This window comes from Saccopteryx bilineata, chromosome 10 (assembly GCF_036850765.1).
Source record: "Saccopteryx bilineata isolate mSacBil1 chromosome 10, mSacBil1_pri_phased_curated, whole genome shotgun sequence".
NCBI lineage: Eukaryota > Metazoa > Chordata > Mammalia > Chiroptera > Emballonuridae > Saccopteryx > Saccopteryx bilineata.
Genome location: NC_089499.1, coordinates 5,016,568 through 5,032,150, shown reverse-complemented (window position 1 = coordinate 5,032,150; position 15,583 = coordinate 5,016,568). Strand labels below are relative to the sequence as shown.

Sequence of the window (15,583 nt, the reverse complement as noted above, 5' to 3'; positions counted from 1 at the left end):
TCTCGTGGGCCTGTGGGGGGATCCACGCTGCCCCTGCCCCGGGCTCTCGTGGGCCTGTGGGGGGATCCACGCTGCCCCTGCCCCGGGCTCTCGTGGGCCTGTGGGGGGATCCACGCTGCCCCTGCCCCGGGGTCTCGTGGGCCTGTGGGGGGATCCACGCTGCCCCTGCCCCAGCACTCACACGGGCCTGTGGAGGGATCCACGCTGCCCCTGCCCCAGCACTCACACGGGCCTGTGGAGGGATCCACGCTGCCCCTGCCCCAGCACTCACACGGGCCTGTGGAGGGATCCACGCTGCCCCTGCCCCGGGGTCTCGTGGGCCTGTGGGGGGATCCACGCTGCCCCTGCCCCGGGGTCTCGTGGGCCTGTGGGGGGATCCATGCTGCCCCTGCCCCAGCACTCACACGGGCCTGTGGGGGGTTCCCATGCTGCTGAGCCCCCACACACACTCACACGGGCCTGTGGGGGGTTCCCATGCTGCTGAGCCCCCCCACACACACTCACACAGGCCTGTGGGTGATCTCCAGGAGGCTAAACCTGACAGCACTCAGGGTGAAAGAGGTCCCTAAATCCTTTCTGCCAGTGTGTCTCCTGGCAGGACAGATGGATAGTTAGACACCCTCCTGTGCCCGTGTCCTCTTTCTTGGCCCTGCGCAGAATAGCCTGGAGCCCAGCCAGAGCCAGGGGCAGTGCCTCAGTGTTGCACATGGCCGCAGTCAGAGCCAGACAGCCTTGGACAGCTTCCTGTGGCTGCCTGACAACCTCAGCACACCTGAACCATAAGCCATGCTACTGCTTTGATTTCCCAGTCTGATTTCAGACTGTCCTGGCTCCTGTGGCTCACAACACTGCCCCTAAGGTATACCTGGTTGACGTCACCCTTTCTGATGTTTTTCCTCCCCTCAGCTGCCAAACTTCCAGCCAGCACTGTTCCAGCAAGTGGTCGGAGCGTGCAAGCCCTGCAGCGACCCCAACCTCTCTGTGGCTGAAAAAGGTATTGTTTTTCATCCCAGGTGGCCTCCCCCATGTGTGTCCCCATCCTGACCATCTGAATCTTGGCCCTGAGGATCAGGTGGCCATGGCCGAGCCTCACTTCAACACCCAGGCCTATCTGTCTAGTCCTGACCATTTCCTGTGTTCATTGTTGAACCCATGTCTGCTTGATGCTAAATTTGGAACCTGTTAGTTTGTATCTCTCCCTCCCCAGTGCCCACATCAGAGAGGTCCCCGTTACCACCTGCCCTGAGTCCACTTTTATGGAAACTCAGGCTGCCATGTGCAGACAGGGCAACCACTCCTAGATGCCTCCACACCAGCCCCAGAATCCATCAGGCTCTGTAGCCCCTTAGACCGCTCTCAATTTGGGCCATTAGAAACCTCTCCATTTTGCTCAGAACAGGCCCATGGCCAAGCAAGCCCAAAGAGAATGGGAAGGACAGGCCACAGCAAAGTGAATTTCCCCGTCCAAGGGCAGCCAGGGCCCCCGAGGGAGTGCAGTCCTCCTGTGGCCACTCTGACTGGGAACTGCTGAGTCCATCTTCCACACTGCCAGACCATCGACTCGACCATGAGCCTAGGAACCCCTAGGACAGACACTGCTTAGACAGAGGAATTCTGTCCTGTAGACAGAACACTCCAGCAAGCAGGCTCAGACCCACATAACCCTGGCCCACAGCTCCAGGCATGGAGACCTGAGTTTGTTCTGACTTAGAAGGGACTCTACTAAGCCTGCTCTGACTATCCGGGGACTCCGCTGAGCCTGCCTGCCACACAGAACCTGGGTCCCGATCAGCCCAGTTCCTTGTAGGTGCCCCTCTCTCCTTTCCTCCATCTGTCCCCAACGGTACAACCTACTGTCCCATCAGAACATGTCCCTCCAAAGCTGTTGTCATTGTACCTCCTCACCACGTGCTGTCTGCTGTCCCCACTGTCATCGTTGCTCCTTTGCTCATTAAGCGGGACATGCCCGTGTCCTCTGTAGTACAGCAGACACTGGTCCACAACCTCAGTGCTTAGTAGGCATCAGTACTGGGACTCAATCACAAAGGGCATAAAAGTTCTGGCTGAAGATGCCTTCTAACCTCAAGGATGCACACCCCCCAAGCTTGCAGCTTACCTGGATCCCTGCACCTGTGCCCCAAACCAGAGTGCCTTTTTGGACTTAAGGACCAGAATCCACAGTGGCTTTTCTTCATCTGAGATGTGGAGCAACCTCAGAACTAGCCAAGAGCACACAGGCTCAGAGATCAAACAGGTGCTGGCAACCAGACCAGGACCCGACGCCAACCAGATACAGAAGAGCTTCCGGCCTGAGACCAGGCTGCAGCAAGAGGCGGAACACCCCGTCCCCAGGTGTGGGGAGGAAAGCAGGTTGTCTCAGAAAAGAGTTTGAGCCAGAGCGAGCCTGTCCACGTCACAAGCCCAGCACTTGTCTAGCAAGACACATGGGCCAAGGTAACAACTTCCTAAATCTCTACTTGGATCCGCCGGGATAGGAACTGTACATACTTGACACCATTCTCTTGTCACCAGGCTCCTGAGTGCCATGAGGACCCCATTTCTCACTTGCAGATATCTTTCTTTGCCAGACAGTAACTCCCAGAGAAGACAAGCCTGCCCTCAGGGTTGTGAGCTGTGCACTGGGGCCACAGGCCAGTGCTGGAGCACTGTTTTTTTGGATTTTTTACAGACAGAGAGAGGGACAGACAGACAGGAACGGAGAGATGAGAAGTATCAATCATTAGTTTTTCATTGCGCGTTGCAACAACTTAGTTGCTCATTGATTGCTTTCTCATATGTGCCTTGACCGCGGGCCTTCAGCAGACCGAGCGACCCCTTGCTCAAGCCAGCGACCTTGGGTTGAAGCTGGTGGGCTTTTGCTCAAACCAGATGAGCCCGCGCTCAAGCTAGCAACTTCGGGTTCTCAAACCTGGGTCCTCCGCATCCCAGTCCGACGCTCTATCCATTGCGCCACCGCCTGGTCAGGCAATGCTGGAGCACTGTTAACACACAGAAAGAGGTGGCCATGACACAGTGGGGATTGCTCTTCTTCTGGGAGAAATCACTCCGTCACAGATTTTCTACTAGCCCCGGTGCATTCATGCTGTGGGGCCAGGCCCACTGCTCACCTGCATCGGGCTGAGAGCAAGCTTGGTGGTTTCTGGTTCATGTGGAGTGGCTCAGAGGCCCACTTTGTCAACCACTGCAGTCTTGCCCACTCTCTTCCTCCATGGCCTTCCTGACTGCACGTGGCCCTTGTGGGTGAACTTTTGCAACCCCACAATTCTTCCAGATCCTAGGTGTGCACATTATATCTTACCAGGGGTCCCCAAACTTTTCACACAGGGGGCCAGTTCACTGTCCCTCAGACCATTTGGGGGCCGCCACATACAGTGCTCCTCTCACTGACCACCAATGAAAGAGGTGCCCCTTCCGGAAGTGTGGCGGGGGCAGATAAATGGCCTCGGGAGGCCGCATGCGGCCCATGGGCCGTAGTTTGGGGACGCCTGTCTTGGGCTGTCAGAACCCTGTTGGGGAAGTTGCCCAGACCCACCTCCAAACTTCTTATTCTCTGAGATTCAGGGGCTTTTTATGAAGATGGAACTTTTCTTCTTGGGGAGAGGCACTTCAGGGCTGAGGGCCAGGAAGCTCAGGCTGCATCTTTGGGAGAGCCTGCCTGCCTGGATAGGCCTGTCCTGTGCTTGAGGGAGCTCAGGTCCTCTGAGGAGGCCTTCTAGAGGAATCCACCCGATGCTCATCAGATTCAGAATTATTTCCTCCCTTCCTTGACCGGTGGTGTCACACTGAGGTCCCAGGTTCAAAACCCTGAGGTCTCCGGCTTGAGCATGGGCTCATCCAACTTGAGCGTAGGCTCACCAGCTTAAGCACGGTGTTGCTGATTTGAGCATAGGATCATGGATATGATCCCATGGTTGCTGGCTTGAAGCCCAAGGTTGCTGTGTTGAGCCCAAGGTCACTGCCTTGAGCAAGGGATCAATGGCTCTATTGGAGCCCCAGGTCAAGGCACGTATGAGAAGCAATCAATGAGCTACTAAAATGATGCAACTATGAGTTGATGCTTCTCATGTCTCTCCCTTCCTGTCTCTATCTCAGAAAATAAAAAAATTCCTTCCTTCCTTCAGGGCATAGCTGAGTGCCTGCCCACCCTGTCACTACCACACCCTCCCTCTCACTACCAGCCATCAATCATCCCATGAGACTGAGCAATTCTCCTTAGATCTGTGGCTGTTTAGATAGTGGAGTTCTACCCTGTGTCTCCTGCAAGCTGACACCATGTCCTGACCAATGAGGAGAAGAGGATGGACATCACCACTTATCTCTGGACACCCTCCCCCCCGTCACATCCTCTCTGAAAGCTAGACCAGCTCCTTCCCTTCCAGCACCTCTCAAGTCCCATAGGACTTGGCCTTCCGCACTCAGTGCCTGGAGCAGGACCCAGGTGGCCTCCTTGGGCTCCCTTTTGCTACGACTGCCTCAGCACAAAGCCGGCGAACTGGCCCCCAGATGTGAGCTTCCGCCCTCCTCACTGTGAGACTGTGTTTGCCTGGCTCCCTAGGAGAAAGGGCACTCCTCTTCTCTGTCATGTCTGCTCTCCAGGATGAGTTGGCCAGCGGGAGTCACATGTCTGTTACTGCTCCTGCAGAGTGTCACCCTTGGACCCCATGGTCCAGCTGTTCTTCCTGTTCTCCCCTCTGGCAAAGTCACCCCAGCTGTAGCCAAGGGCCCGGGATTCAGGAACCCGACTCCTTCATTAGCATACGTGGTGGGCACTCTTGGTCTGGGATCCACTCCACCCTGTGTCCATCGCATGTGGGGGCAGGAACTGCACCGCTCCACACGTCTCCGAGCACCGTGGGCGGCACAGCCCACCTCCTCTGGGAAAGAACAGGTCCCGCTGGAGCTGGGCCGTGACTCTTGGGCTTTGTGCTTTCCCTCCACAGGGACAACGAAGACCAGTCCTTGCCTAAAAAACACTCTGCCTGACCTGTGGTGGCGCAGTGAATAAAGCATCAACCTGGAACGTTGAGGTCGCTGGTTCAAAACCCTGGGCTTGCCCGGTCAAGGCACATATGGAAGCAACTGTTATGAGTTGATGCTTCCCACTAACCATCCCCCCTCCTTTCTCTCTCTCCTCTCTCTAAAATCAATAAATAAAATCTTCTAAAGAAAGAAAAGAAAAAAAGGAAACACTGTGCATCCAAAACCCAGCCAGAGGGCACAGAAGCAGTGGGAATGGGCTATGTGTATGTTACCACAGTGCCTTTGCAAGGCCAGTCGGGGCAGCTCCTGCCCACTGCCTGGCACGCGCCAGCTCTGGAAGCCGCAGCCTCTGCCCCCCTGCCCATCCTGCTCCCGCTTCCCCCTCTTGCTGAGGCAGTAGGACAGCCCCGACTTCTGACTGCAAGAGGCCGTGTGGCCCTCTCTCCTCACAGTCTCGTCAGCCTGTCCCACACTCCTCACCTCCTCTGCCCTCCTCCTGGCACACCCCAGAGGCTGCCAATGTCCTCCACTTGCTGCACTTCCTCAGCTCGCCTCGTCCGAGCGCTCTTCAGACCCCAGTTCATTCTGTTGCCATCTTACGCGCCTCTATCCCTAGCCACTCCCTCCTGAGGGCCATGGTTATCTTGCTTGGCCAGTGTTTTTTGCCCCAGGGGCTGGCATGCCAGCCCCACATATGCTGGGTACGTAGTGTGCACCTGGAGAAGCCACATGCGGTAGGATGGGCCTCTCCCACCGGGTGGCTCAGGAAGTAACTCCCCTTCATGCCATGTGTTTCCACCCCTCAGCGGTGCCAGCAGCCCCCAGCAGCTGGAGCCTGGATAGCGGAGCCCGAGAGGCCCAGCCTTTCCTGTCTGCCCACATGGGGCGCACCATGGCCCCCCCAGTGCCTCCCCGAAGCCTGCTGCATGGTAAGACCTCCAGCGGGTCCCCCAGATAGTCCCTGGTCTCCAACTCTGCTCAGGGGCAAGGGCAGCAGCCTTCCAGGCTGAGAAGATGGGCCGTTCTCTGGGCCGACTCAGCCAAGGAAAAGCCATCCATGCCACAGGAAGGATCGTGCTGGGCTTTGGGTCGGTAAGGTTTCTGAGTACAGCAGGTGAGCTCAATGGGACCTTCCCAACCAGGCCGGCTGAAGACCACGGAACTGTCAACACCCCACAGCGAGCGAGAGACCTACCACTGCCTGCGGCCTGTTGTTCCTTGGGCACCGACACACTGGACTGCCAGGACCTCCTCCTGTGTAGCATGAGTGTCTCTGACTCCAGCAGCCTGTGTTCTGGAGAACTTCAATGAAAAGAGATTTTTCTGTGGCCTTCAGTGTTGAGGGTTCCCAGGATACTCTTCCCACATCTGCAGCTGGTCCAGTGAGATGCACTGGCACGCAGCCCCAGAGGGGCCTCAGCTGAGGCTGCCGTTCTGTTCCCTTTGCAGGTCATTACTCCCTACACTTTGACGCCTTCCACCACCCACTGGGTGACACCCCCCCGGCCCTCCCGGCCCGGACCCTGCGCAAGGTAACGTACTGAAGCAGCAGTCCCACCAGGCTGTAAGATGTCATCTCATTTGCTCTGTACCCACTGAGGTTTACGAAACAAACCTGAGCCCTCCCCTGCCCCTTTGTCCTGGAGAGCCCAGCCTGGCCGAAGCGGGGGTGGTCAGAGCCTCCCTCGGGATGCACATGAGCAGTGTGTCCTGAAACCAGTGGGGGTAGAGGGTGAGAGAGCCCTGGGTACAGCAACACAAGTGCCCAGAGTATGTGGGCAACTCTGCTAACACCACGAGGTGTCAGGATACCTCAGTTCAAGAGGTAAACAGTCCTGGGATCACATTAGTCTAGTCAAAGCAAGAAGCATCAGGCACCAAAGCTTTATTTAAAATCTCTTTAATTTTACTGCAAATTGGAAAAAACTGTATCGCAGATTTTAGCAGAAAGCACTCATCTGGTACATGGCCAATTAGGTCTGCCTTCCCAGCTGGCATGACAACCCAACCCTTCTATCAGTACCCCAGAGCCACAGCCAGAAGCGTAGGACCTGGCGTCAGGGCACAGATGCCCAGCAGCTAGGACAGGGCTAAGTTCCGGCCCACAGGAATACAGGTGATTCTGGGGCCCCCGTGGGCATGCTGGGGCCAGCGGGAGCAGGAGCACTGCTGTCCAAGAAGCAGGACGCGCCGTTGCCCAGGCTTATGGTGGAGTTAATGAATAAGTAGACTTTGTCTTCACACTGTGGCTATCAGTCTGTCTGGAGAAATGGATTCTAACATGTCCACCCTTTCTTCTGCAGTCTCCTCTCCACCCGATCCCAGCCTCCCCCACCAGCCCCCAGTCGGGCCTGGACGGCAGCAACTCGACACTGTCTGGCAGTGCCAGCAGCGGTGTGTCTTCCTTGAGTGAGAGTAACTTTGGGCACTCCTCAGAAGCCCCGCCTCGAACCGACACCATGGACTCCATGCCCGGCCAGGCCTGGAACACGGATGAAGACCTTGAGCCGCCCTACCTCCCTGTCCACTACAGCCTCTCCGAGTCTGCCGTCCTGGATTCCATCAAGGCCCAGCCATGCCGAAGCCACTCTGCCCCGGGATGTGTCATCCCTCAGGACCCCATGGACCCACCGGCACTGCCCCCCAAGCCCTACCACCCCCGCGTGCCAGCCCTGGAGCATGATGAGGGCGTGCTGCTGCGCGAAGAGGCCGACAGGCCTCGGGGCCTGCACCGCAAGGCCTCGCTGCCTCCTGGGAGCATCAAGGAGGAGCAGGCCCGCATGGCGTGGGAGCACGGCCGAGGGGAACAGTGAGGGCAGCGAGGCAGCTGGGACGCCGCTCTCAGAGCAGCTGGCACAACATTCCAGGTCTGAAAAGCAAGTCCCCCCCCCCAGGGAGCCAGAGACGCCTGGCACTCAGGAGAGAACCACCCGAGTCGACGTTCTACTGCCGTGAACTTGTGTGTTGCCATGTAGAGGCCGCAGCAGCATGAGGGTTGTGGCTTCCCTTTTTATTTAGTTTCTACGTTTCCATTTCTATCGGTTGTCTTTTTTTTTGGGGGGGGGGGGTCCTTTTTTTATGCAGTAGATGCTTCCTTCCTCCTGCAGTTCCAGACCACGTGGAGCTCTCTGGAGATATTGCACAGAAAGAATTGCTTTGCAGCTTTGCAAGGCCTGGGGTAGGAGCCCAGACTCTCCCTCCAGGGTAGAGATGCACAGAATGGAAATTGCACTAGGGACCTCTTCTTTTGCTGTGTGGACAGAAGAGCTCATGGTTGTATTCAGGGATTGCGTGGACCACGTGGACTACGTCACAGGTGGTGGACAAGGGGGCTATGCGCCATTTTGCACAAATGCCTGCCCATACTTCCGTCTAGGAGTATGCAACTGAGGGCTGGCTGGGCCAACCTGCCGGCTCAGGCATGTGATCTGGCCTGGCTGCATGCCCAGGGCATGCTGCCAGGCTCCCCCGGCCAGTACTGCCCCCAACTCTGTCTTGGACTTTTCCCTCCATTGCTTTAATTTCTGATCATTTGCTCCCTTCCACTCTCAGTACACCTCATGCCCTGCAGGAGCCCCCTTGGCAAGTGGATCTGCGAAGGTTACCTCCCACCCTCTGGGGCTGAAGGAGGGGTGTGGAGCCAAAGGGACTACCCGGGCCCCCTCCCTCCCCAGGGCCCAGGCGGCCATGTTTGAGATGAGCTGGCATGGGAGTGAGACTGAGCTGTGGCAGGGGCCGGAAGCCCTGAGCTTTCACAAGTGGCCAGAACGCCTGTCATCCAGCTCCCAAATCAGGGATTTTCAGCACTACCTCTGAGCAGTGGGGCTGGCTGCCCGGCCAGGCTTCCGAGCCCTGAGGACTCACAGTCGGGTTCAGCAAGCTCCTGGGTAAGCAAGGCGGGAAGGAGCTTCTCCTTTTGGAATCAGGGAGCCACGCAAGTTGAATTTCCTCTTCCAAGTGGCCAAGTGCAAGGGCCCTGCTCCGGGCGGTGGGGACCACCACTCAGGGTTCACAGCGGGCAGGAGGGCAGTCTCTCCCACCTCCCCAGTCTGTTGGACAGAGCGCAGTTATGGGAAACTTTCAGGGCGGGGCACAGACTTTCCTCTTGGTTTGTTATTTGGGCGGACAGGGTGGGGGAGTAATAGTATTCTACCAGGGTGCTTCAAGTTACTTTAAAAAGTCTCTGTACAGACTTTGTCTTTCTTTTGCTGGAGTTCACAGCTCTTGATGGCCACAGGCTGCCTTCTCCTTGTGGAGCAGGTGTGTTCTCCCCAGTTAACCCTTCTGCTGGTCTCTCGGACCTCCGTGGCCGAACCCTGGACCCAAGGCCCCCACCCCTTCCTCCGAACTCTTTTCCAGACAAGGCCGTGGGCAGGATGTCTTTCTCTTGTAAACAAACACCAGCTATTGAATAGGAATGCCAGCAAGCAGCCTACTAGGAAAGCTGTTCCCTTAAGGCATATGGGGTGTTGATCACCAGTGTGGGTCCTTTCTGGTACTGTGAGGACGACTCCAGGCAGAGTGGGTCAGTCCTGGTAGCCCTGAGCTGCGAGAGCAGGCCTGGACTACTGGTGTTCACAAGTGTTAGAGCATGGTCGACAAACTCATTAGTCAGCAGAGCCAAATATCAACAGTACAATGATTGAAATTTCTTTTGAGAGCCAAAATTTTTAAATTTAAACTATATAGGTAGGTACATTCCTTACTGAGGTAGCGCCCACACGTGTATTTTGTGGAAGAGCCACATTCAAGGGGCCAAAGAGCTTCATGTGGCTCGCAAGCTGCAGTTTGCTGACCAGGGTGTTAGAGGGTTGGGGGCCAGCTTTGTATCTCTTAGAGAGGAAGGTATCTTTAGATTGTAGGGCACTTCTGAGCCTCAGTCCCTGGACAAGGCAGTCATTACATAAGAACATCCATCTATCTTCTCCACCTGGTGGCACGGGAGGATAAGGAGGGACTTGTAGCTTCCTTGGGCCTTCCTTCCTTTCTAAAAGGGCGGTGAGCCGGCTTTGTTTTTGCTCTCCGTTTCCCCTAACTGGACTAAAGAACCGATTCCAAATCCCTTCTGTTAGAGAATCAGCCAGTCTGAAGGGAAGGAGGAGGCCAGAGGTGAGAATCCTTGGAAAAGATTGTGAAATACTGATTTTCATTATTTCAAGCTTGTTTGTAAATACCCGTTTGAACCATCCTTTTCTTGGGGTTGCGCTACTGCCCAATGAGCGTGTTGTGAGGGCAGTACCGCTAACGCCTAAACACACTCGCATCGAGAGCTCTGCTTTACCTTGGTGCAATTTTTGGAAAAAAGAGAAAAAAATAAATAAATACTTATTTGAATGCTGTGTATTTGTACAGGAATTTGAGCAAAAAATGTATAGAGTGTGATGTTCAATCGGTATTCAGCCCTATAAATGTGTTTTTAACCTCTGGCATTCTGTGCTTATTTAAAATAAGAAAACTCTAACCATTTCTTTTGTGTATTTATGTTTTTAGAAAAGGGTGATTTAAAAATGATCTTACCTGTATCAGAAAGCAAAGTTAAAAGAAAAAATTTGTACTCGTGTCCCAAGAGGTATTTTACTGTATATATTGTGGTAGCATGTTCTAAATCCAACGAGTAATGTGAATTCTAAATGTAAATATCTGCCACTTGACTCCCCCCCCTACCCCCCGCTCCCCTGATTGCTGTGATGTGAATTAAAGATGAATACCTGATACCGACCCACTGAATTCACTGAATGGGAGCAGCCCCAGTGCCCCTCTCCGATTCCTGCCGCTGGGCTCCAAGCCCTTAAAGCGCCTAGAGCAGAGCTAACCCCTCCCAAGTGCTGCCTTAAGGTCAGCCAGCCAAGCCTTGCACTGGAACGGAGAGCAGTCAGAGACAAGTTCCTCCAAGCTTGTCTGCGGACGCCCTGGGCAGCCAGGGGCCGCCTGTGGCTCAGCTGGGACGCGGGCAACAGCAGCGGGCGGCCACCCCGACCGTGCTTCCGAAGCTTGCGAGGACACGGGGACCTGCTCCAGGAGGGGGTCAAACCTCCTGGACCTCCTCCCCTCCCCCTGGCGGGACGGCACGCTTCTGACCCCCAGGCCGCGCACGCCGCCCTTCCCGCGGGGCGGGGGGGTCTCCGTTCCGTCTGTCCGCCGCGCGCGGGGGCTCCGGGGGCGCAGGCGGCCGGCCAGGCTGCTGGAGAAACTCGGCCAGGACAGCGGCTCTCGCAGGCGCCGCATCCTCCGCAGACGCTCCGCCGAGGCTGCTTCCCCGGCCCACGTGATCGTTTAGGAAAAGGAAATCCCTGCACCGCCTTGCCGGCGGTGACCTCCCTCCCTACTGTCCCTTCAGATCGCGGCAGACCCCGGAGTCCCTGACTGGAGCCATTAGGGCCCTGGACGGGGAGGTTTATCTGAGCGGGCGTGAGGCCGTGCACAGGTGTAGGCAGGACAATTTAGTAGGCACGGGACAGCAGCCAAACCCCACTTGAGACCGCGGCGGCCCACTTCCACCACAGCCGTTGCCCTTTTCCAAGATGGCGGCCGTGCCGCTTCCGCCGCCGCCGCCTCCGTTTCCTGCGGCCTGCCCTGCTTCAATCAGCGTCCGACAACTGTCTAGGGTCGGGGGCGGGCGCCGCCATTCTCCAATGGGGAAGGGCAGCGTGGAGCCGCCGGTCTGGGCTCCGACGGGCGTGGACCAATGAGGGCGCGGCGTGTAGGCGGGCGCAGGGGGTCGCCCGCCAATAGGGAGCTACGGCGCACGGCCAGGACCTGGAGGCCGGGCAGCGCGGCGCAGCCCGGCAGCGGGCGCAGTTCAGTTGGGCGGCGGCAGCGGTGGTGGTGGAGGCGGAGGAGGAGGAGGATGTGGGCTACGCACGGGCTGGCGGTGGCGCTGGCTCTTAGCGTGCTCCCTGGCGGCCGGTCGTTGCGGCCGGGCGACTGCGAAGGTGAGTCGGGGCCGGGGGCCGCTCGCCGGGGCTGACCTGGCGCGACGCTGAACTTAACGGAACCGCTGAGCGGCTGAGAGGCCGGGGCTGGAGCGGGCGGCGGCGGCCGGTCCCGGCGGGGTCCGCCCGGAGAAGGGCCGACGCTGGGACCAGGACACAGGGGTCTGGCGAGAGGAAGTTGGGACTAGGTCGTGCCGTGGGAAACTTGGCCTGAACTCCAGGTAACGCCAGAGTGGTGGTTTCTCCCCCATCGCTGGGCAGAAGCTCCCGCAGCGGCCCGGGTCGGAGGCCCGAGAGCGGCCGTGGGCACCGCTCGGGTCCGCCGTGGTGTTTGGAAATGAGCTGCGTTTGGATCTTTATTCCGGCCTCCAGTTTGCCCGTTTCTAACGTCACAGTGAGTCCGTCTCAGGGCCACGTTCGGTCTCGGCTTAAACTTTATGGCAGAGGCAGAGAGGAGCTGTTCCGGGCGTTTGGCGGTCCTTGGCCCGCACGCCCTGGGTGACCCGTCCCGGGGACCCCAGCGCCCAGGAGCTGGGTTCTGGCCAGTTGGGGGCACCAGAGGAAACCGGTGATGGAAAGGCCTCTCTCTGCCTCCTGCTGGATTGGGGTGCAGCTGGGTGATGGCTGAGCATCTCTCTGTCCTCTTTCTTCCAGTGTGTGTTTCCTACCTGGAAAGATTTTACCAGGACCTTAAAGACAGAGATGTCACGTTCTCACCAGCCTCTGTGGAGAAAGAGCTTGTCAAGTTCTGCCGCGAAGCGAGAGGCAAAGAGAATCGGTTGGTAAGTTAGCTGGTGACCCTCCCTAGTTGTCATGGGCTGCGTTTCACCCTCTGCTTCGCAGGCCTGGATAAAAGGCCTGGCCACTTGTCTGCTGGGGAGGCCCGAATTAGGTCGGTCAGTGAACTAATGTCGTACTGAAGTGGTTTCTCTGTAGTTGTCCTGTTTCTTAACCTGTTAGTATTGACTGAGCGCCTGCTGTGTGCTGGGCACTGGGAATATCAGGAGAGAACAGTGAGTGAGGCAAAGAAGTAATGCAGGGGAGTGGGTGTGGTGAAGAAGTGGGTAGTGTGGTAGAGAGGGGCGGCACAGACAGAAGACTCAAGAATCTCGCTGAGCAACAGTCATGTGAAAGAGCATCCCAGGTGGAGGGAATGGCCAGTGTGAGTGCCCAGAGGCCAGAATGAGCTTGGCATGTGTGACAAAGTGTACACAGGGTGGGCCAGGGTCAAATTGAGAACAGGAACCCCAAAGAAACGGTGGCTTTTAAAGCTTTAATTTCCCTGGCAGTCTGGTTTGTCTGTCTCTGTTTAAAGGCTTAAACCATGGTGACGCTTAAACTCGTGACTGTTAGCTCTGGGACCGAGCCTGTATTTAGAGTGTGGGGCTTACACTGACCCCCTCCTGACTGCTAATGCAGGCAGGGCCTGGGAAAATGAGGCCCCGGCAGAAAATGAAGATTTTTTTTGAGATGTCATTATGTTTTGGAGGAGACGGCTCTCAAGTGGCACCTACTGAAGGCCATTGTCTTTTCTTGCTGCAGTGCTACTACATTGGGGCCACAGATGATGCAGCCACCAAGATCATCAATGAGGTGTCGAAGCCTCTGGCCCACCACATCCCTGTGGAGAAGATATGTGAGAAGCTCAAGAAGAAAGACAGCCAGATATGCGAGCTCAAGTATGGTGAGTGTGGCCAGGCTCTGCTGGCCCCAGGGCATTATGGGGCTTGCCTGTGAGCTGGGTGCTGAACTGGAGCCGTGAGGAGCTAGACAGTTAAATATGGTAGGTGGGGTGAAATGGGGTGTGGGGGTGCAGGTCAGAAGAGATCTCATTGAGGGGACTTTCCAGCAAACTTTGAAGGAGGTGGGGCATTAGCCAAGGGGATGGAAGAGCATTACCGAAAAGGCAGTCCAAAGGCAGCCAGTGCCGTGGCTGGTGGACAGATCAGAGAAGGCCTTGCAGGCTGGTGAAGGAAGATCTGGCTGGGCAAAGTTGGGGACATGGCAGACAAGGGGAAGTTATGGTCTGACATCCCTTGCGTTGGTCAGGATTGTCCTGGCTGCAGGCTCTGCAGGCCCAGCGACCATTCAAGTTTTGAAAAGAAGTGCTGTGTCTCAGCAGGCCAGCCAGGTGTTGAGGGCCCACAGCGTCTCCTGCTGAGTAGGTCTCTGGTGGAAAGAAAGTCAGGGCCAGGAATTGTCATCTTCTATAAAATGTCAGTGTGTTTTATTGTGACTTGAGTGTCCAAAGGCCTGTGTTCACCCACTTGTGTCAAGGACACAGGACCTCTGGGAGTGATCCTGGCAGAGGGGTGGCTGTCTCAGGGTCTCTCTGTGGTCACAAGTGGTCATGGGCAATAAGCTCCTGACTTGGGCCTGACCAGGGCCTGTGTTGGGAAATTGTGGCTAGGGAATCTTATCTGCTCTGCCCCCCTGGAATTGTCATTCTATAGTAACTTGATCTCCACCATCATTTAAGAGGCACCTGGGGGAGTGGGAGCCACATTCCTTCTGTAATGGCCATGTGACCTCCATTCCTGTCCCTGGCAACACTAAGTAGCAGGTGGACACGGCCAGCATGAGACCAGCCTTCCTGGGGGAAGGACCCCCCCCCCTTGGGGGCAGTGAGTGCCGACATACCTGTGTGCATCTAGAACTGTCTCCCCCACGACCGTTAAAGCTGTTTGTTTAAGGGGTGGTTTGGCTGTGCACGGGGACCCAGACTGGGGCTGCCCCCACCCAGCTGGTTACTCTCTTGCTCTCTTCTCCAGACAAGCAGATCGACCTGAGCACAGTGGACCTAAAGAAGCTCCGAGTTAAAGAGCTAAAGAAAATCTTGGACGACTGGGGGGAGACGTGCAAAGGCTGTGCAGAAAAGTCTGACTACATCCGGAAGATTAACGAACTGATGCCTAAATACGCCCCCAAGGCAGCCAGTTCACGGACTGATTTGTAGTCTGCCTGATCCCTGCTGCACCTGAGGGAAAAAAACAGTTCAGCTGTGTCTTCCCTAAACAGCGTTTTGTAATTTATTTTTTAGGCCGGCTCCTGACAGTGTCAGGTGTGAAGCCTGGAGCTTTCCTGGTGATGGTGTCTCTCCAGCGCCCTGTGGTCGGGGGGTTCACTTCCTTCTGTTCCTGGTTTTCTCTAGGGCTTCAGTGTGTATGTTTGGGGGTTTTTTATTAAAGAAAATTTCTAGCTGTCCTTGGAGAATTAAAGTGAATGCTGAAATAGGGTCTTACTCCCAGTGAAGATTCTCACCGACTTACGCTTTCCAGTTTACAGAGTTTTCTGGCATAATCATCAGTGCTGAGATGCCAGGGTGGGACGCGGGCGGAGGCTGTGGGTTGTGCAGGGCTGCGGGGAGCCCAGGAGGAGGCTAGGCTTGATTCCCCGGCCTGTAGTGCCTGTCTTGCCCTCTGAGGGGCTGGAGGTTGCAGGCTGCACAGCTTCTTGCATGGCAGAAGGGTTTGAGTCTGATGTGCAAGGGAGGGGCTTATATCCTGGCCGAGGAGTTTTCTGCAATAAAGACTTAGGTAACTGTCACATTTCTAAAGATGCTCTTGGCCTGGCTACTACTCTTCCATTGTCCAGTCCGGCCTCTACTTGCTCATTCAAGTTTGTGGGCCAGTATCTGTTCCAAGCCTCTG

At 56.5% G+C, this 15,583-nt stretch overlaps 2 protein-coding genes and 1 non-coding gene across 9 annotated transcripts in view; all 3 read left to right on the top strand.

The window, feature by feature from the left end:
- DOCK3 (dedicator of cytokinesis 3) overlaps nt 1–11,476 on the top strand; it is a 257,811-nt gene extending 246,335 nt beyond the window's left edge. For 5 of the 7 annotated variants that reach the window (XM_066245908.1, XM_066245906.1, XM_066245904.1 and 2 more), the window contains 4 exons: nt 907–994; nt 5,808–5,930; nt 6,451–6,533; nt 7,305–11,476. In XM_066245908.1, the coding sequence (XP_066102005.1) occupies nt 907–994; nt 5,808–5,930; nt 6,451–6,533; nt 7,305–7,814 (804 nt within the window). In that variant the 3' untranslated portion in view covers nt 7,815–11,476. Of the gene's footprint in view, nt 1–906; nt 995–5,807; nt 5,931–6,143; nt 6,279–6,450; nt 6,534–7,304 lie in introns of those variants that run through there. The other 2 variants (XM_066245907.1, XM_066245909.1) reach the window with 2 other exon arrangements.
- On the top strand, nt 10,184–10,303 carry LOC136314865 (U4atac minor spliceosomal RNA). The gene has a single exon (XR_010727436.1). It is a non-coding gene; the product is annotated as a U4atac minor spliceosomal RNA (small nuclear RNA).
- A 210-nt stretch (nt 11,477–11,686) lies between the features above and the next one.
- On the top strand, nt 11,687–15,137 carry MANF (mesencephalic astrocyte derived neurotrophic factor). Its single transcript, XM_066245377.1, has 4 exons — nt 11,687–11,933; nt 12,588–12,715; nt 13,476–13,617; nt 14,705–15,137. The coding sequence occupies exons 1-4, from the start codon at nt 11,687–11,689 to the stop codon at nt 14,887–14,889; spliced, it is 702 nt and encodes a 233-aa protein (XP_066101474.1). The 3' UTR covers nt 14,890–15,137.
- Nucleotides 15,138–15,583: the final 446 nt, after the last annotated feature.

Coding starts and splice junctions, on each gene's coding strand:
- MANF (XM_066245377.1), top strand. CDS start 11,687: ATGAGGGCGCGGCGTGTAGGCGGGCGCAGGGGGTCGCCCGCCAATAGG. Junction 12,716..13,475: donor GAGGCAAAGAGAATCGGTTG/GTAAGTTAGCTG, acceptor TTCTTGCTGCAG/TGCTACTACATTGGGGCCAC. Junction 13,618..14,704: donor GATATGCGAGCTCAAGTATG/GTGAGTGTGGCC, acceptor TCTCTTCTCCAG/ACAAGCAGATCGACCTGAGC.